Consider the following 22,130-nt stretch of genomic DNA (forward strand, 5'->3'; position numbering starts at 1 on the left):
AAAAAAAAAAAAAAAAAAAAAAAAAAGAAGGAAATCAAGAGTATCACATATTGCAGAGCACTTAAGTAGGATAATGAATGGGGAGAGGGGATTACGTTGGGAATGTGAGAATTTTTCCTTTTCCAGAAGCTTTTTTTAGTAGCCATTGTGATGGGGCAGAAACCAGATTGTTGTAAATTGAGAAGTAATGGAATTTGAGTGTAGTGAATGTAAACCATTCTTGGAAGAACTTTGTTAGTAAAGAGGATGGGAAGATATTTGTGGCTTTAACATGAAGATAGTTTTTTTGGAGGAGTAGGAGAGGTTGTTTTGAGTTTTTGAATTGGAGAGATTTGAACATTTGAAGGCTCATTATAAAGAGCTAAAGTAGGAAAAAGTTACTGTTTTAACTAGAGTATGTTTTAGAAAAATGCTAGGGTAGCCTTGACCTTGAAAAGGACTAGGCTATGAAAAAGGTAAGAATGTAGTCAAGGTGTTCTCTTATTCCTAATTTAAGAAAGCACCCTATCTATGAAAAGTCAGGCCAATATCCACACCTTCATTAAGAATCAGTTTGTTATATTACTTGAGATTCTGTTTATGTGATGCCTATTAGCAATCTAATGTATAGAGGAAAGTTTGGATGGTGCCACAGTGGCTGTTCTTTTGTAGTTGGCAGTATTTTCAGAAACAACGTGGTTTGCATTTGCCATCTGTAGGTGACACTATGCCCAAGGGAAATTGCAAATGTATGTGAGCTATAAAATATGTAGGGATATTTTCTTTTTCTGGAGTGAAATCTCAATGGAAATAATTTTTTTTCTTAAACTTTACAATTAAATGGTGAAAGTACTATTTATCTTGAAGTTTTCTTATTGGAAAAATAGTTTGACAAAATGTTAGAGTACATAAAAAATTAAAAAGTGAATTTTTAAGTGTTACTGGTTTTCATCATACCCCTACCCACATATGAAGTCTCCACAAGAGATGGATAATGTTTAATTTTTTTCCTTATAAGTTGAAGTTTTTTGTTGTTGCATTAAGATGGAATCTTGCTCCGTCACCCAGGCTGGAGTGCAGTGGTGCGATCTCGGCTTAATGTAGCCTCTGTCTCCAGGGTTCTAGTGATTCTCCTGCCTCAGCTTCCTGAGTAGCTGGGATTACAGGTGCACGCCACGCTAATATTTGTATTTTTAGTAGAGACAAGATTTCACCATTTTAGCCAGGCTGGTCACAAATTCCTGACCTTAGGTGATTTGCCAGCCTTGGCCTCCCAAAGTGCTGCAGGCATTTGGAGGGGGTGGCATAAGTTGAAGTTTTTAGCCATAAAAGATTACTACTCTTATCCTTATAGTTACCCTTCCCCCACCTCATTAAAAGCTTCACTAAATTACACTGAGTTTTTAAAATATTTAGGCTGTTAATATAAACATGAATTCATAATTGCAAATGAAAAAGTAAATCAGCAGTTTGCTATCTCGTAGGAGAAATAAACAACTGGTATATAAAGTAAAAATAATGTGCCTTGAAAGAAGCTAAAGTGAACTTTAAGGAGATGAAGAAGGCAGAACCACCTGATCTGTTTGGCATATACATATTTTACAGAATAAAAGTATCATTTGAGCTGGATATTGGAGAAAAAAAAATAAGGCTTACCTATGTATATTTAGGATGGAAAGGCATTTGGATGGAGGAAGCAACATGAATGTGAAGGTATTTAGCCAACTCATAATTCCATGTGATTAAAGATTTGGTTGGATTAAACAGGAATGTGGAAAATAATCTAGAAAGGCAGTCCAGGTTCAGATCATTTAACCCTTGAAGTCTAGATACTTTGGACTAAATGATAATAGTATAATCAGTTGGAAGCCAGTGAGGGTTTTTTGAGTGAAGGGTGTGCCTCTGGGTGATTAATCTGCCAATATTATGTAAGTGAGTTGAAGGAAAGGGGAGTAGAGACCAGAGAAGGGAGGAGACCAGTTGGGCTGTTGCAGTTATAGGGGAAAAATAACATAATGTGATAGAAGGAAAGAGAAGGGGAAAGTTCAAAGAAATTACAAGAGTAGAATGGGTAGGTCTGTAAAATATGAAAACATGCTGGGTTAATAACACAGGAATATAAGCTTTGGCGGCTCACAGGATACTTGGTGGATAATATCCAGGCTGACAGACTGGGGACACAGATGAAGAATAGGTTTCTGAGGAAAGATGAGTTTTGTAGTGTTTTGAGGTGTCACAGAGTCATTCATGTAAAAATATTTTTCAGAGTTGGACCCTTGTCATACTTCCTAGGCTTTTATGACACCTCTCGTAACCATGCCATCTCTCTGTTCTTTATGTTCTTTACAGATATCTCTTTATCTTCCTCCCTTTAGATGGTGATAATTCTCCGAATTGCATCCTTAAGCCTCTTTTTTTTTTTCACCTACTCCAGAGTTTACAAACCATGTTTCAAAGCACAGTCTTACTGAACAAGTGTCCCCTCAGCTCTTAAGCAATAAGCTAGGAACAGCCTTCCCATTTATGCAGGTGGCCATACATTGATCATTCTATATATCATGACATGGAAAAGGCTGGAAGTGGTGTTCTTTTTTTTTTTTTTTTTTTCTGAGATGGAGTTTCACTCTTGTTGCCCCAGGCTGGAGTGCAATAGCTCAATCTCGGCTCACTGAAACCTCTACCTCCTGGGTTTAAGCGATTCTCCTGCCTCAGCCTCCTGAGTAGCTGCGATTACATGCAGGTGCCATCACGCCCAACTAATTGTATTTTTAAGTAAAGACAGGGTTTCTCCATGTTGGTCAGGCTGATCCCGAACTCTCGATCTCAGGTGATCTGCCCTCCTCAGCCTCTCAAAGTGCTGGGATTATAGATGTGAGCCACCGAACTCAGCCCTCTTGTCTCATTTTTACAATTCAAATATACCCAGGCCTCAGGCATGTTTATACAACTCTATTAAATGTTTTTGCTTAAACATCTCATAGGCATTCCAAATACAGCCATGTAAAAACTGAATTCTCCCTTTTAGCCCCCAGATTTTATTTCTTTTTTTGAGACAGTCTTCCTGTGTCGCTCAGGCTGGAGTACAATGGCGTAAACATGGCTCACTGCAGCCTCGACCTGGGCTCAAGCCATCCTCCTGCCTAAGCTTCCTAAGTAGCTGGGACCACAGATGTATGCCACCATGCCCAGCTAAGTTTTTGTTTCTTCGTTTGTTTTGTTTTGTTTGGTAGAGATGGGATCCCACCATGGCTGGTCTCAAACTTCTGGGCTTAATGAATCCTCCTGCCTTGGCCTCCCAAAGTGATGGGATTGCAGGCTTAAGCCAGTGCATGCAGCCTGGTCCCCAGATTTAAAATTCTTCCTCTTTAATTATTAATAATGGCACTATCATCACTTACTAACTTAGAGTCAGCAAATTGAGGGTCACTTTAGAATTTTACTTACCATACATACTTTTCTACTTCCTAAATAATAACTGACAGGAAGCAGAAAAGGGAAGGTAGTCCTGTACTTACAGCTTTTCTCACTATATTCTTCTTTTCCTTGTTGAAGTGAGGAAACATGGATACATTGGGGCTGTGTTCTGACATACAAATTAAAAATTTGAGCTTTTGTTCATGCATTCTTTGACAGTGTTTTGTTGTGCCCTCCTGTGCTCACTGCTATTCCTTGATGTTCCTTGTTCTCTTCTAGCCTCAACCTCAGAGTATGATTTAGCTAGAGAATCAGTCAAGGGATTGACAGGTGGTAAAAACTTAAATGTAAGTCCCTATAATATGTAAGTGGACAGGATTTTATTAGTTTGGGTCAGTTAAGAAGATAGCAACTCAGTTTTGATCTGTCTCTCTTGTTCTTCAGCCACTAATTAGAACCTATGGACAATGACTAGAGAGAATTGAATCAAACGGTCAATTAAGTTTCATGCATCAGGATGTTCCATGTTGCAAATGACAGAAAACTCAGCTCAAACTGACTTAATAAGGAATTTTGTTGGCATACATAATCAATAGTCTAAAGATAGGCCAATCTTTTAGTCATGGCTTGATCAGGGCTCACACTCTGTAGTTAATCTTCACCAATAATAATAATAAATGAAATATTTCCATGAAAATAATTAACAAGATTGCGTAGTTTGTTCTCCTCACCTCAGAATCAGACTTAATTGCATTTCTCATCTCTGTTTCCCTTGGAAGCTATTTTGAGTGTCTGATATGTTAGTTCCCCTCTCTGTGTTTTGTCTGTCTCCAGTTGGCCACCCAGGCAGCATCTTTCCCTTGGAAGCCCCACACTGGCTTAGGTCTGCTCTTCCTAAATGAGTTACTGATGGTGAGATACAATTACCATGATTGGCTTGGCCTAATAAAAACCCACCTCTAGGCTGGGCATGTAATACCTGAGGATAGATAGTATGTTTTAGTCATCCTTATGTTCCTAGTGCTCAGTACATAGTATGTGCTCAGTACATGTTTAGTGATAACTAGGTTTTGTTAGCAATCTAAATTGCTTTAGATAACTTATGCTATGGTTTGAATGTTTGTCCTCTCCAAAACTCATGTTGAAATTTAAAGGCCTGGCCAGGTGTAGTGGCTTATGCCTGTAATCCCAGCACTTTGGGAGGCTGAGGAGGGCAGATCACTGAAGGTCAGGAGTTCAAGACCAACCTGGCCAACATGGTGAAACCCCATCTCTACTAAAAATACAAAAATTAGCCAGGCGTGGTGGTGGGTACCTGTCATTCTAGCTACTTGGGAGGCTGAGGCAGGAAAATTGCTTGAACTTTGGAGGTGGAGGCTGCAGTGAGCCAAGATCATACCACTACATTCCAGTCTGGGGTGTCAAAGCAAGACCCTGTCTCAAAAAAAAAATACAAAAAAACAAAAACCAGCTCACCTCTGGAGCTGAGGTCAGCCTGTAAAATGGAGAGCTGCAATAGCAAGGGGATCAGATAACAGATTTTGGTGGGTGAGCCATGATGTCAGCTATACTTCATGCTGACCAGAACAAGCAAAAATAACAAAAAGAGAGCAAAGATGGTAACTTTCGATTGAGAAATATTTTACAGTAGTTTTTCCCTAACTAAGAATATTCCAAAGTTAAATGATGCATCAAAAAATTAGTTTCTTTGTTTTCATAGCGTCTGACCTGGAAGGAAAATTAAAATCAAATTCTGGGTAAGTAGGATGAAATATTTTACTTATACTATTCTAAAAATGTGTGCATCCAGGTGATTCGAGAGCTGTTCAGAATGGCATAACTGTGGTGTGTCCATCTGGTGATAATGACACAACGATGTTAGAATCTGATTGTCAAGCTCCTGTACAGAAGGTAAAAGTAATGTTATTTTTTCTAACAAATCTTGAAGGGATTTGAAATTGGGTTTAGAAGTGGTACAAGTGGTATTTAAAGCCCTGACTTAAATGAAGTGTTGGATCTCTAAGCCTAATTTTTGCCTATGTAATTTTTAAAAAGTACTTGTGAGCAACACCCTTCCCCTACCCACCATCATTGGTCCTCTTGTTTGTGTGTGGTTTTGTTTGTTTCGTTTGTATTTTTTGAGACAGAGTCTCACTCTGTCACCCAGGCTGGAGTACAGTGGCGTGATCTTGGCTGATGGCAACTTCTGCCTCCCAGTTTCAAGCAATTCTCATGCCTCAGCCTCCTGAGTACCTGGGATTACAAGGATGTGCCACCATGCCAGGCTAATTTTTTGTATTTTTAGTGGAGACAGAGTTTCGCCATGTTGGCCAGGTTTTTCTGGAATTCCTGATCTTAGGTGATCCACCTGCCTCAGCCTCTCAAAATGTTGCGATTACAGGCATGAGCCACTGTGCCTGGCCCTCCTGTTTGTGTTTACCTGAAAGTTCTATAATGTTGATATTGACCAGTGATCCCAGTTTTAAAGCATGTCATAAAACCCTTTTAGAATCTATTCTAGGAATGTTTAGGAAATCCCTTGGATTTCCTAATGGAGTCTTATGTCTACTTAATCTTTAAATTACTCGTTGATATCATTCTTTAAACAGATATTCTAGATGTTTGGAATACATTAAGATACATGAGGTTCAAGGTGTTTTCAGAAACTGTGAAAGGGATATTTTTATATATTCTCTCTCTCCCTGTCCTTCCCTCCCTCCCCCTGTTCTGTTACCCCCTACTTGTTATTTTTTCCTCACAAGTACTTTAGAGGACAAGTCTTAGCCTTAGTGTTTAAGATTATTGTCTGGAGACAGAAAACCATTTTGCCATATGAGGATCAAACTGCTTTGGCCCTGGTGCTTTCTTAACATCTTTGATTCTTTTAGATAACTCTCTGCTCATAATTATTATCATTAAAGACTGGCAATATTTAATGTGGATATTTTGTTATTGATAAGTATGGATAAGAACCATTCAAAAGTGGCTTTTCTGACAGTCAACATTAATTTTTTTATTTTATTGTATTTTGTTTTACTTAACAGAAGTATCCTCCATCACCTTTAAGATGCAAAGAATAGTGTTGCAAAGTTTTTGTTTTTTAAAATTTTTTGTAGAGATGAGGTCTCCCCTTTGTTGCTCAGGCTGGTCTCTAACTCCTGGGCTCAAGCAGTCCTCCAGCCTTGGCCTCCCAGAGACAGAAAACTCAGCTCAAACTGACTTAATAAGGAATTTTGTTGGCATGCATAAGTGACTAGGATAATAAGCATAAGCCCCTGTGCCCAGCCCAAATTTTCTTAAACATTTGGTTCGTTATGTGCTACACTTTTTCTAATTTAACAAAATTTTATAATTTTGACTGGCCCAAAGCAAAGTTTCAAAACAATAAGAAAATGTCCAACAGGACAAAGAGGTTACAGCAAAAAAAGTCTATGTCATACCGTTCAAGTTTGTGCGACAGGTGTAAGTCACTAAACTATTGGAGTAAAAGCTTAAGAAGAAACAGGATTGTGTAGTTTGTTCTCTTCACAGCAAAGGATCAAGCAAATTGTTTCCATTCCTGACATTTCCCACCCTTGTTGCCTCATTATAAGCAGTGTTAACACTTACTGAAAAGGAGGTTTGGCCCAGGTGCAGTTGCTCATGCCTATAATCCCAGCTACTCAGGAGGCTGAGGCAGCAGGATTGCTTGAGCCCAGGAGTTTGAGGCTGCACTCAGCTCTGATTTTGCCACTGTACTCCAGCCTGAGCAAAAGAGCAAGACCCATCTCTTTAACATAAAAAAAAAAGGGGGGGTGGGCTACCGAATTTTGATGCTAAAAGCAATCTGAGGAAGTCTTTATGAATAAAGTGCACCCCCGATGGCCCAAGCATCTTGCCTAAGAGCTGGAATTAAACCTAGTCATTTCAGTAGACTTTTTTTTTTTTTTTAAATTTTATGTTCTGGGGTACATGTGCAAGATGTGCAGGTTTGTTACATAGGTAACCGTGTCCCTTGGTGGTTTGCTGCACTCAGTAGACTTTCAACTTCTCATCTTTGTACTAAGCAGAGCCCTTAGCTTTGTGGTTCTTCTCTTACCTCTTCGTCAGGAAAAGGTATTCGTTCTCACCATGTCTAACCTTTCTATCTCTGTTCTTAATTTCCTTTCATTCAACAGATTTACTGTGGAGTTCTCCTGCTCCTATACCTTCTATCCATTATTCTTTTTTGTCTTATTTTCTCACTATCTGTTTAGATCTTAAATTGGAGTTTCTCAACCATAGCACTATTAACATTTTAGGCTGGGTAAATTTTTCTTGGGGGTGGGCCTGTGCATTGAAAGCTGATTAACAGGAACCTTACCCTCTACCTGCTAGATGCTAGTAGTGCCCTTTAACCCACCCCCATTTGAAACCAAAAATGTCTAACATAGCCAAATATCCCGCTTCAGGGAGATGAGGGACAAAAATCACCCCCAGTTGACAGTCAATCTTGAACTCCCGACCTCAGGCGATCTGCCCGCCTTGGCCTCCAAAGTGCTTGGATTACAGGTGTGAGCCACCGTGCCTGGCCTTAGAGTCAATCTTAATTTTACCTAGCATCTAGGTATTCCCATATACCTGTAATTTGCACCTCTGCCCTAGAGGGGCCAGTGACCTCTAAATAGCTGCATCCCGCCCAGAGTCTTCATAGGGCATGAAACTAGGGCCTACTACTATTATTTTCTGATTAAATGTGCACCATTGAAATTTCAGTTAGTTTCTATGTAGATGACTCGTATATACTAGACCTGACCTCTCAAAAGTTTTATCATTTTTGACAATTTAGTTCTTTACAGCCAAAGAAGTGTTAAATTATTTGGGTTTTACCTTTAAAGAGATCTTCTTTTTTTATTTTTATCTTTTAATTTATCTTTTCATTTTGAAACAGACATGCGGGCTGGAGTGCAGTGGTGTGATCTCAGCTCACTGCAACCTCTACCTCTTAGGTTCAAGCGATTCTCCTGCCTCAGCCTCCTGAGTAGCTGAGACTATAGGCTCGCACCACTGCACCTAGCTAATTTTTGTATTTTCAGTAGAGATGGGGTTTCACCATGTTAGCCAGGCAGGTCTTGAACTCTTGACCTCAAGTGATCTGCCTGCCTCAACCTCTCAAAGTGCTGCCTGGCCTAAAGGTATCTTCTTTTCCCTTAGCATCACAGAAACAAGCCTTATTGCCTAAATCTGAGCTCTTAACATTTCATAAGTGGTTCTGGTCTGACTTACTTGAGGCTCTCCTTGTTCTAATCTAGTCACTTTTTTTTTTTTTTTTTTTTTTTTTTTTTTTGGTTTTTTTTTGTTGCACTGGTCTCTGTTCCTCTGATTCCCAAGTCATAAAAATGTGTAAATCATGGGCATATTCATTTTTTTTAATTGCAGTAATGGCTTTATGGGTGCATATGTATTTCTTTTTTTTTTTTTTTTTTTTTTTTTTTTTTTTGATACAGGGTCTTGTTTTATCGGCCAGGCTGAAGTATAGTGGCATAATCACAGTTTACTGCAGCACCAACCTCCCAGGCTCAAGCGATCCTCCCACCTCAGCCTCCTGAGTACCTGGGACTACAGGTGCACACCACCACACCCAGCTAATATTTGATATTTTGTAGAGACAGGGTTTCACCATGTTACCTACGCTGGTCTCTAACTCCTGAGCTCAAGTGATTTACTTAAAGTACTGGGATTGGCTGGGTGTGGTGGCTCACGCCTGTAATCCCAACACTTTGGGAGGCCACGGCGGGCGGATCATGAGATCAAGAGTTCAAGACCAGACTGGCCAACATAGTGAAACCCTGTCCCTACTAAAAAATACAAAAATTAGCTGGACATGGTGGCTCATGCCTGTAATCCCAGCTACTTGGGAGGCTGAGGTAGGAGAATTGCTTGAACCGGGACCCTGGAGGTGGAGGTTGCAGTGAGCCGAGATTGAGCCGCTGCACTCTAGCCTGGGCTTGCAGAGTGAGACTCCAGCTCAAAAAAAAAAAAAAAAAAAAATGAAAAAAAAAACCACAGAAAGGAAGAAAATATTTTTATACTATATATTTAATATTTTGTTAACCACAGTAAAAAAAAAAAAAAAAAAAAATCAACAAAAAAAAAACCAGTGCTGGGATTATGGGCATACACCACTGTGTTCGGCCTAGTCTACTTTTAATATTCTTATATTAGTCCTCTTGATTTGCTGATCTGATTAAATTACTTATCTGTGTGAAAGCTTTAGTGGTTTCCAACTTCTGACACCAGAGTGAAAATTAAGCACCTCTATGTTGTGACCCCAAGCTAACTTCTCAGTCTTAACTAAGGAGTCTTGTAATTGATTAAAACTGAACTACTAATTTCTCTCCAGATAAACCTAGCAAGACCTTTATGTGCTTTCTTCCATCAGGAATGCTTTCCATCCTCATGTCAAAAGTCTTCTCGTTCTTTGTGATACCTGAAAAATTCCACATGCAAACTTTCCTGTCTTAGTGTCTGTCAAAATTTCATTGCAATAAAATAATTATTTCAGGACACAGAGGCAGAGACCAGGATTTTATCCTTCCATTATTCTTTATTAAATATATAGTCAGCCTTTAGTACTTATGGGTTCCATATCCGTTGAGTCAACCAAAGACTGAAAATATTTGGGAAAAAATTGCATCCATATTGAACATGTACAACAGACTTTTTCTTGTCATTATTCCCCCAGACAACAGAGTATAACAACAATTTACATTGTATTAGGTATTATAAGTAGTCCAGAGATGACTTAAAGTATATAAGAAGATATGCACAGGTTATGTGCAAATACTGTGCCATTTTATATAGGGATTTGAGTGTCCATGGATTTTGGTATCTGTGGAAAGTCCTGGAACCAATTCCCCACAGCTACCAAGGGATGACTGTACTACCAATTATTACCTGTTCTGTTTCAAATCTCTGTTGGAAGGTGAGATGCTTAAGTTGAATGAGTCCTAGAACTAATAATTAGCCCATTCCATAATTAGAGACAAAAACATATTTTATTGGTTACTTATAAGAGCACAACTGGCTGATCATTGACATTGGTGAAGCTTGTGTTTAGGGGAAGGGAAGGATGTTTTGACTCCTTTTATTCAGGACAAAAATAAAAGGCCTATAAATACATCTAGTCATAAATTTTCTTTTGCCTTATATGGGACCCTAGACAAGTTTTCTCCTTACATTTCATGGAAATATATCAAAAGTACAATCAAGCATAACTATTAAGGAGATAATTATTGTTAAAAATTCAACAGAGGATGTTTTAGTATTGCATAGTCCTCTTTCCTCATTCTAGATGGACATGTAAACTGTTAGAAAGGGTCATCTAGACTTACTTGTGCTTATCTAATATGGTAGCCTCTAGTCACACGTGGCTACTTGAGCCCTTGAAATGTAGCTAAAGGAACTAAGTTTTAATATTTGTCTTTTAATTAAAAATGGACGCAATTCAGTTTTGGAAGACTTAGATGTGTTTGGAATAGCTTGACTATACATAACTACTTTTTCAACTGTCTATTTTATTAAATCTAATTACAGATCAATTGTTTCTAGTAGGAATTTAGCATTTGAATTGAAATGTGCTACAAATGTAAATAATTGGGATGACTTAGTATGAAAAATGTCTTACGTCTTGTATAAGATAGATGTTATAATGTATCTTATATGTTGAAATAATGCTTTGGGTATATTTGGTTAAATAAATATATATATTAAATTTACTTAAATTTTTAAAATATGGCTATTAGAAAACATTAAATTACATATATTTCTGGTGGGCAGCACTGATCTCAACCATGGTGTATCTTGTTTAAGAAGAGCAGTCACATCATCTTAAGTTTCTTCTTCTTAACCACGAAAAGGAAAAATATATCCATGTCAGAGGGCTCTCAACAAACTTCCATGCCATTTTTAGGGTATGATCTTAGTTTGCCTCTTATTAATCCTTTGAGCATTTGTTTTATTTTCCCTATAGGATCATAAGTATCTTGATTACACTGAGGGATTTATTTATTTTTATGCTTTCTTTAAATTATGCAGTTAATATATATGTCTTAAAATAATTGGCAAGTGTGCTACTTTACTTTGGCCCCAGATAAATAATTGAGTTTAGATGATCTAGATGATCTATTATGTTTTTGTATTTTTTTTTCTGACTTTGGTAACCTTTAACTTCAGTAAAAGTACATGAAGAATCATATCTATTACTGTATCAAAAAATATTTCCTTCCTTCCAAAATTTGGTTTACATCTGTAGACATAGACTGAACCAAATATTTGTTTTAGGATCTAAAGATTAAGAATGCAGATTCATGGAAAAGTTTAGGCAAACCAGTGAAACCATCAGGTGTACTGAAATCCTCAGATGAGCTCTTCAACCAATTTAGAAAAGCAGCCATAGAAAAGGAAGTAAAAGCTCGGACACAGGAACTCGTACGGAAACATTTGGAACAAAATACAAAGGAACCAAAAGTTTCTCAAGAAAATCAGAGGTCTGTAATTTACTGGATTAAAGGAGGCGTTGGGAGATATAGAATGTATTTTAAACACATTAAATTTCTTATTTGTTAAGTGACTATGATTCAACTATTTAGCAGAACACAGAGCAAATTGTAATTGCAAAAAGTACATTTTTATTGATACTTTTTCTAAGTGGTATCTCTTTTGAAGACAGAAATAATCAAGGGATTAAGCCACTAAAGATACTAATATTACTAAATTATATAGTCATTACTTTACAGAAATGTCTTAAAGGTTTTCTAGTCTATGTGTAAGAAGATAGTGGTTCATCTTGGTCACAGTTTTCTAAACCCATTTCTTTAGTAATATAGATTAACTTATGTATAATTTGATGCATCAGAAATAAAGCTTAAAAATAATGTTATAACCTGAAAATGGTTGTCTAATATATGGCTTTACATTTGCCATTTAATAATATATTTTTGTAATACTTTTAAGGAACTTGAAACCTACTTTGAGCTATACTTTTTTTCTTTAAGGAATCTTGGGAATGGATTGACTGTAGAATCTTTTTCAAATAAAATACAAAACAAGTGCTATGGAGAAGAGCAGAAAGAACATCAGCAGTCATTGGAAGCTCAAGATAAATCCAAACTCTGGCTTCTCAAAGACCGTAATTTAGCAAGGGAGAAAGAACAAGAGCGGAGGAGGAGAGAAGCAGTAAGTGAATTTTAGTTTACTAAATCTAATTTAACAAGGGAAAGATTTAACAGAGCACTGTCTTTTGTGTGTTCAAGGATGCATTCAGGGTAATTTTTCAGTGACAGAATTTTATTAAATTCTAAATTTACCTCTTTAGTGACTATCAGGTTCTAAAATTAAAGGTTAAAATTTAAAATGTCATAGTCAAAGGAGGCAAGCACAATGCAATGAGTATCAATCCTGGAAGTACTATACTACCTGAGTACTTTAGTACAACTAAAATGTTGGTTCTGGAGGCAAGAGGATCTTTTTTATGAGCCCAGGAGTTCGAGGCTGCAGGGAGCTATGATCATGCCACTGCTCTCCAGTGTGGGTGACAGAGCAACATGGTGCTCTTAAAAAAAAAAAAAAAAAAATTGTCTGCCAATTTACTAGACTCTTAGACCTAGGCAATTATCTAACTCCCTAAAGTGGGAATAATAATACCTATTGTGAAGGTGAAATGAATAAGCATGTGTTAAGCACATAGGAAAATGCAGTAGGTGAAGTGATTTATCCCTTACTACTATTACTCTTTAAAAATCTGTAAACCACTTCTGAATTGTGGCCAGAAAATAGGCCATCTGTTCCAGGTCAGCATTTCTTCAGTTGACTGCTAGATTAGGAAGCTGACTTTCATTTAGAAGTCCTAATATGCAGAAAATAATATTTTAAAGGCTAAAATTGATTCCTCCTTTTATTCATGGATTATTTCGTAAGTGTTTCATTTCTAGATATTTGGGAATTTTCCAATTCTAGTGATTTCTTTTTTTTTTTTTTCCTAAGACAGAGGCTTTCTCTGCCTCACGGACTGGAGTGCAGTGGCGTGATCTTGGCTCACTGCAACCTCCACCTCCCAGGTTCAAGCGATTCTCCTGCCTCAGCCTCCCTAGCAGCTGGAATTACAGGCACCCGCCACTACATGAAGCTAATTTTTTGTATTCTTAGTAGAGAAGGGGTTTCACAGTGTTGGCCAGGCTGGTCTCAAACTCCTGACCTTGTGATTCACCTGGCTCAACCTCCCAAAGTGCTGGGATTACAGGCATGAGCCACTGCACCAGGCTTGATTCTAGTGATTTCTGTTTGTGATTCCCAGTTTAATTGCATTGTGGTCATATACATATCTGATTTGAATTCTTTGAAATTTATTGAGACTTATTTTATGGCCTGTTTTATGGTCTACTTTGGTAAATACTCTGTGTGCACATGAAGAATGTGTATTTTATTGCTGTTAAGTAGAGCATTAATTGGGGCAAGTTGATTTGTCTTCTTTTTCATAATGAAATGATCTTTAATTCTGGTGATAATTACTGTGAAAATTACACTGAGATTTAATATAGGCACTTCACTTTTTTATGACTAGTGTTGGCATAGTAAAATTCTTTCCATCATTTTACTTTTACCTTATCTTGTGTTTATTATTTAAAGGGAATTTTTTGTAGACAACATGTAATGAGAGGTTGTTTTTGTTTTTGTTTTTGTTTTGAGATAAGTTTCACTCTTGTTGCCCAAGCTGAAGTGTAATGGCCCGATCTTGGCTCACTGCAACCTCTACCACCCGGGTTCAAGTGATTCTCACCTCAGTCTCCCAAGTAGCTGGGATTACAGGCGTGCACAACCACACCCAGCTAATTTTTTGTATTTTTAGTAGAAATGGGCTTTCACCATGTTAGCCAGGCTGGTCTCGAACTCCTGACCTCAGGTAATCAGCCTGCCTTGGCCTCCCAAAGTGCTGGGATTACAGGCGTCAGCCACCACTCTTGGCCTGCTTTTTATTTTTATTTTATTTTTTGAGACAGAGTCTCACTCTGTCACCCAGGCTAGAGTACAGTGGCGCAGTCTCGGCTCACTGTAACCTCCACCTCCTGGGGTCAAGCGATTCTCCTGCCTCAGCCTCCCGAGTAGCTGGGATTACAGCCGCCCACCACCACACCTGGCTAATTTTTGTATTTTTAGTACAGCCAAGGTTTCGCCATGTTGGCCAGGCTAGTCTTGAACTCCTGACCTAGATTATCCACCCACCTCGGCCTCCCTAAGTGCTGGGATTATAGGTGTGTGCCACTGCACCTGGCCCATTTCTTTGTTTAGATCTAGATATCCAAATAGTGTAATTTTCATTTTGCATAAAGGATGTCCTTTGAACATTTCTTGTAGTGTAGATCTGCTGGCAGTCAGTTCTTTCCACTTTTGTGCATCTGAAAATGCCTTTATTTGGCCTTTTTTCCCATTCATAGGCTTTATTTTTTAGAGCGGTTACATTCGTAGCAAAACTGAGCTGAAAACGTATAGAGTTCCTATGTGCCATATCCCTTTATATAAATGCCCTCTCCCACCATCAGAGTCAACACAGCCTTAGTTTAATCAAGCAAAGTCTGTAGTTCACATTAGGATTCACCCTTTGTGTTGTACTTTTTATGGATTTTGACAAATGTATAATGGTATACATCAATCATTACAGTTTCATACAGAATAATTTTCCTGCCCTAAAACATTCCTGTGGTCCACCTATTCATTCTTCCTTACAACCCTGGCAACCACTGATCGTTTTACTGTCTCCATAGGTTTATCTTGTCCAGCATGTCATATAGTTGGAATCATGCACTATGCAGCCTTTTCAGATTGTTGTCTTTGACTCAGCAATGTGCATTTAAGGTTCCTCTCCATTTCCTTGACTTGATAGCTCAATCATTTTTTTAAATAATTATTTTAATTGACAGACAAATTATATATATTTATGGTATACATTGATGTTTTATGGAATGGCTACATCAGACTAACCTCACCTTTTGTGGTGTGAACACTTAAAATCTATTCTTGGTAATTTTTTAGTATGTAATACATTGTTTTTAACTAGTCTCCATGTTGTACATTCAATCTCTTGGAACTCCTGTCTAACTGAAATTTTGTATGCTTTAAATAATATATCTTATCTCTACCCCATCGCCTCCCCATACCCTAATAAATTACCATTTCATCCTCTGCTTCTATGGATTCAATCTAAGATTCCACATATAGGTGAGATCATGTAGTGTTTATCTTTCTTTGGCTGGCTTATTTCACTTAACATAATGTCCTCTGGGTTCATCCATGTTGTTGAAAGTGATGGAATTTTCTTTTAAAAGACTGAATATTATTCCATTACATATATCACATTTTCTCTATTCAGCCACACATGGACATTTAGGTTAGTTCCATATCTTGGCTATCATGATAGGCCATTTCTTTTTAGCACAGAACAATATTTCATTATATGAATATGCCACAGTTTAGTTATTTCTTACCTATTAAAGGACATCTTGGTTGCCTCCGACTTATAACAATTAAGAATAAAACTGCCATACACATTTATGTGCAGGTTTTTCAATTTGCCACTTTTTTTTTTTTTTTTTTTTTTTGACGGAGTCTCACTCTGTTGCCCAGGTAGGAGTGCAGTGGCATGATCATGGCTCACTGCAGCCTTGACCTCCCAAGCTCGAGATCCTCCCATCCCAACCCCACAGCAGCTGGGACCTCAGGCATGTACCACCACACCCGGTGAATTTTTGATTTCTTTTTTTTGGAGAGACAAAGTCTCACTGTGTTGCCCAGCGTGGTCTTGAACTCCTGAGCTCAAGCAATTTGCCTGCCTCTGCCTCCCAGAATGCTAGAATTACAGGTCTGAGCCTCTGCACCTGGCCCTGCCTTCAATTTTGAAAGATGCTTTTGCTGAATTTAGAACTCTAGAATGTTAATGTTTTTTATTTTAGTACTTTAAAGGTACTTGTTCACAGTCTCATTGATTCCATTGTTTCCACTGAGAAGTCCATTATCATTATCTTTGGTCTTTCTGTATATAGTATGTTTCTCTTTACTTGCCTTTAACATGTGTATTGATCACTGAGTTTCAGCAATTGTTTTCTTCATGTTTCTTGTGATTTGTTTAGCTTATTTGAGATGTATGTTTATAGTTTTCATCAAGCTTGGAAACATTTTAGCCGTTATAATATCCCACTTCACTTCCCTGTGAGGACTCCAATTATTTATGTATTAGACCACTTAAAAATTTAAAGTTGTCCCACAGCTCACTAATGCTCCTTTTTTTTTTTTTTCCTTTTTTTTCTTTTGAGACTGAATCTCACTTTGTCCACCAGGCTGGAGCGCAGTGGCATGATCTTGGCTCACTGCAACCTCCACCTCCTCTCAGGTTCAAGTGATCTCATGCCTCAGCCTCCTGAGTAGCTAGAATAAAGGCACATGCCACTGTGTCCAGCTAATTTTGTTTTTGTTTTTAGTAGAGACAGTGTTTCACCATGTTGGCCAGGCTAGTCTCAAACTCCTGTCCTTAAGGAATATGCCTGCCTCTGCCTCCCAAAGTGCTGTGATTACAGGTGTGAGCCACCTGCACCTGGGCTGGTCTTTTAATTTTTTTAAATTATTTTTTCCCTTTGAATTTATTTTTGATAAATTTGCCAGTCTTCTCTTCAGTGTCTAATCTTCTGTTAATCCCCAGGGTATTATTTTTCATCCCAGACATTGTAGATGTGTGATTTGGGTTTATTAAAAGTGTGTGTGTGTGTGTGTGTGTGTATGTGTGTGTGTGTGTTAATCTCTGTTAAATTTCTGAAAACATGGAATACAGTTAAAATAACTTTTAATGTGCTTCTCTGCTAATTCCAATATTTATGTCAGTTTTGGGTCAGTTTCAACTGGTTGGTTAGTCTCTTTGTGAATAGCATTTTTCTGCTGCTTTGCATAACTGACAGTCATAAACACTAGATGTCATGAATGTTCCCTTGTTGGGTGCTAGATTTTTTTTTTTTCCAGCAGTCTTGGTCCCATAGAGCTAGATATTTTTGTAATCCTGGGAAAGACATGTGAATTCATAGGATATATAAGAACATTAGTTTGAGAAGAAAAGAGCCACTAGCTTTAGCTATAGTATTGGTTAACGTGCAAATTAATTTTCTAGGTATAACAAGTTTCGTCAGCCACATATTCCATAATATTAAGGTAGAAACAAGTCACATTTAATTGTGCTGTAACATATGGTAAAGTTTACTTTAGAGCAGTATGATCTCAATGGAACTTCCTGCAATGATACAACTATGCTTTATGTACACAAACATATTAGTAAATAGCCACATAGGGCTGTTGAGCACAGGAAATGTAGATAATGCAACTAAAGAACTGAATTTTAAACTTTGATTTTAACGAACTCAATGTTTAATAGAAACTTTTTGGTAATGTCTTTTGGGAGGTTTTAAGGAACTCATTGTTAAATTTCATTAGTAGTCGTCCTAAAGTCTTTCTGTAGTGATGTAAAAACTTTTTCTGTTGGCACTCACAGAGGCCTGACTTAAGTCACCCCCAAGTGATTTCACTGCCCCCCTAGTTGCCACCCAACAACACAACTAGGTAACCTGATAAATTTCCCAATATCCTAAGCACTTTTCTGGAACATGACTAGACTAAGAACCCACTGAAAGTTGACTAATGATGTCACGTCTAGCAGCTTCATAACTGACAATCTGACCTTGGATCTATCTGCTATCATTTTTGACAGCCCAGCCTCTTATCTTGCTCCCAGTCGAGAGAGCCATACTCTATAAAGCAATAATAACTTGACACTTTTCAGAGCTCCCAGAAGTTCACCTCATGCCAGTTCCCTTGACCAAACTTTTGATCTTAAATTTGAATAGTTGAAGAGTGTATTTAGGACCACAGAGAAGAATAGCCAGCTTATGGTGTCAGCTATAGGGAGCATTAGTTAGTATTAAAAGTCATGGTATTGGCCGTGTGCAGCGGCTCACAACTGTAATCCCAACACTTTGGGAGGCGGAGGCAGGCAGATCACTGGAGGTTAAGGAGTTCAAGACCAGCCTGGCCAACATGGGGAAACCCCATCCCTACTAAAAATACAAAAATTAGCCAGCCATGGTGGCGCACCTGTAATGCTAGCTACTTGGGAGGCTGAGGCAGGAGAATAATTTGAACCAGGAGGCAGAGGGTTACAGGGAGCCAAGATTGTGACAGTGAGACTCCCATCTCAAAAAAAAGCCATGGTATCTAAGGTTAATTGGTACAGAGAATAACCAGCTCTCTGTTGATAATTGTTCTACATGCACAGATTTTAGTCAAGATATAAGAAAATCTAAAATAAGCTGATACACACAACCTTTAAATAAAAACAGGTTTCATTACATATTCTATAATTTTGTAGTATGTCCAGATACTTACAGCAGTATCACCTGATACTTAAACTAGGACAACGTATCCAATGCCTATATTGGAGACTTAAAATAGAACTTTAGGGAACTATCTGGGCTAGGTATTTGGCATCCTACAAACTGGTTGCTAAGAATGTAGTCTGGGGCCAGGTGTGGTGGCTCATACCTATAATCCCAGCACTTTGAGAGGCCAAGGCAGGTGGATCACTTGAGGTCAGGAGTTGGAGAGCAGCCTGGCCCATCTCTACTAAAAATACAAAAATTAGCTGGGCTTGGTGGTGTGCACCTGTAGCCCCAGCTACTTGGGAGGCTGAAACATGAGAATCACCTGAACCTGTGAGGCAGAGGTTGCAGTGAGCTGAGGTCATGCCACTGTACTCCACCCTGGGCAACAGAGTGAGACTCTGTCTCAAGAAACAAAAAAAGAATGTAGTCTGGGCCAGTTGCGGCAGCTCACACCTGTAATCCCAGCACTTTGGGAGGCCAAAGTGGGTAGATCTCTTGAGGTCAAGCTTGAGACCAGCCTGGCCAATGGAGCAAAACCACGTCTCTACTAAAAATGCAAAATTAGCTGGGCATGGTGGTGTGCATCTATAATCCCAGCTCCTCAGGGGGCTAAGGAAGGAGACTTATTTGAACCCAGGAGGCAGAGGTTGCAGTGAGCCGAGACCATGCCACTGCACTCGAGCCTGGGTGACAGAATGAGACTCTGTTTTTTAAAATAAAAAAAAAAAAAAGTGAGCTGAAAAAAAAAAAAAAACAAAAAAAAAAAAAAAAAAAAAAGGCAAAAAAAAAATGTAGTCTGGGTTAAGATTTAAGAAGTATCCTTTTGTCTCTAAGGTAGATTTAAGGAAATTTTTACAGTTTATAAGAGTCAGACATAAAAGTTAAATTGCTTTCAGTAGGCAAATCATAATTCCAAATATTTTCCCACATAGCTAATGAGAATGCTAATTTCCATTCAAGAAGCCAACCAACTGATTGTAAATTTGTGCTTTTATCTACCACTCTGATCTGTTATTGATTTATTTTTTAAAAATCATTTTGTAGCTGGAGGCAGGTGGATCACGAGGTCAGGAGTTTGAGACCAGCCCCACCAACATGGAGAAACCCTGTCTCTACTAAATATACAAAAATTAGCCGGGACTGGTGGTGCATGCCTGTAGTCCCAGCTACTCGGGAGGCTGAGGCAGGAGAATCACTTAAACCCGGGAGGCGGAGGTTGCCGTGAGTTGAGATGGCGCCATTGCACTCCAGCCTGGGTAACAAGAGCGAAACTCTGTCTCCAAAAAAAAAATCATTTCGTGAACTTTAATATTTGGTGTCATCTTAGATGCTAAAGAATATCTAACTATAAGGGCATTTAGAAAAGGCTTCAGAGTATAGTTGCCATTTGTTTCCCTTGTCTTAATTAACTTTTTCTCTACTTTGGCTTATTTTTTAAATAGCTTTTCAGTGATTAATATGGCATTTTGCTTGAATGTTACATATTTAATCCGATTTGATCTTCATAAATGCTTATACATAGAACAGACTTACTAGGTTACACAGTAAATGGCAGACTCAAGGAAAGTGCATAGCTTTAACGTTACATATTATAGTTGTCTCTCTCCTAACGAAGATATTGATTCATTCAGAAAGTAATTTTGTGTGTCTGGCATTATGTTTGTATTAGAAGTAAGGCAATGTGCTCTCAGAGTTTATGTTCTTATTCATACCCACTCTTGTCAACTTTGAACTGTCTCTTTAACTTGTAAAGGAGAGTCAAACTTATTCTTAGTATTCTTGTAGGTTTTGTTTTTTATTTATCACATGAACAATATATTAATAAATCAGGTAGAATTTGGAGAGAAATAATTATGTACAAATTTATTCAAACTGAGAAAAAAATAATAAATTATTATTGAATAAATTTCATGTTGTGTGATCTGTTCCCAAATGTGGCATAATCATTATTGCATAGTTATAATAAAAGCATACATTTTTAAAGTAATATGAAAATTTTTTGCTTTTTCAACAGATGGCGGGTACCATTGATATGACTCTTCAAAGCGACATTATGACAATGTTTGAAAACAACTTTGATTAAAACTCAGTTTTTAAATTAACCATCAACTTAAAATGAATGGTAAAACATCAAAATGTATATGCTAAAATGATTGCTTTCAGATACCAAGATACCAATCTTATATTGTATTTTGACAGCTCTAAAATGATTAAACAGTTTTCACGTACATTTTTAATAGCTATATGCTTATTTTTTTAATGATATAATTACAGGAAATTTAATAATTTTGGATCCCTAAAAATTGGATAAATTCTCAGATATTCATTTTCTATAAATAATTATGTATTATTATTGGCCTTGTTTTAAGCAATGAAAATTCAAAAGGGATAGTTCTTGCTTGTTTAAAAATGAAGAATATGGCTTTTCTTATTCAATAAGTGAAAAATAATGAAGAATATATGAAACTGTATAAAAAACATAGTTCTTGTTGAATTTTTAACTTTTAAAACTAATATTTGTCTGCCTTCAAAAATATTTAGATTCTAACAAATAATACTTGGTTTCATTGAATGTCAGATTTCATAAGATTCTCTGCTGGTTCTATATTAAAAATTTATATTGAAATGTAATTTAAAGAAATACTGGCCAGAATTGCCAGTTGTGGTGGCTGACACCTGCAATCCCAGCTCTTTGGGAGATCAAGGTGGGCAGATTGCTCAGAAGTTTTGGCCTGGGCAACATGGTGAAACCTTGTTTCTACAAAAAATCAGCTGGATGTGGTGGTGCATGCCTGTGGTCCCAGCTACTTGGGGGCGCTCACGTAGGAAAATCACTTGAGCCCAGGAAGCAGAGGTTGCAGTGAGCCGAAATCACACCACTGCACTCCAGCCTGGGTGATAGAGTGAGACCCCCGCCTCTACAAAAAAAAAAAATGAGGTATGGTGGCACATGCCAATAGTCTCAGCTACATGGAAGGCTGAGACAGGAGAATCACTTGAACCTAGGAGGTCAAGACTGTAGTGCGCTATGTTTGTGCTGCTTTACTCCAGCCTCAGCAACAGAGACCCTATCTCAAAAAAAAAGAAAACAAAACAAAACAAAATACTGCCTACGGTTTGAAAGATGTTGAATTTGAGTCAAAATAACTAAAATATTTATTTGTAATATTTAATAGTGATTATTATGTATGTAAGTTTCTATATGAACTTATGAGACATTTCTTAGTATGCATATGATAGCAATGAATGTTTAAAAATATTTTACTTAACTACAGTAAGACTTTTATTTAAATATTCTGTAAAATATTT

At 37.6% G+C, this 22,130-nt stretch overlaps 1 protein-coding gene across 3 annotated transcripts in view; it reads left to right on the forward strand.

The window, feature by feature from the left end:
- BRDT (bromodomain testis associated) overlaps positions 1 to 21,051 on the forward strand; it is a 53,001-nt gene extending 31,950 nt beyond the window's left edge. For all 3 annotated transcript variants that reach the window (XM_037744133.1, XM_037744131.1, XM_037744132.1), the window contains 4 exons: positions 5,204 to 5,304; positions 11,695 to 11,900; positions 12,408 to 12,588; positions 20,836 to 21,051. In XM_037744133.1, the coding sequence (XP_037600061.1) occupies positions 5,204 to 5,304; positions 11,695 to 11,900; positions 12,408 to 12,588; positions 20,836 to 20,904 (557 nt within the window). In that variant the 3' untranslated portion in view covers positions 20,905 to 21,051. The remainder of the gene's footprint in view (positions 1 to 5,203; positions 5,305 to 11,694; positions 11,901 to 12,407; positions 12,589 to 20,835) is intronic.
- The last annotated feature ends 1,079 nt before the right edge of the window (positions 21,052 to 22,130 follow it).

Source organism: Cebus imitator, unplaced genomic scaffold (assembly GCF_001604975.1).
Source record: "Cebus imitator isolate Cc_AM_T3 unplaced genomic scaffold, Cebus_imitator-1.0 Scaffold166, whole genome shotgun sequence".
NCBI classification, from domain to species: domain Eukaryota; kingdom Metazoa; phylum Chordata; class Mammalia; order Primates; family Cebidae; genus Cebus; species Cebus imitator.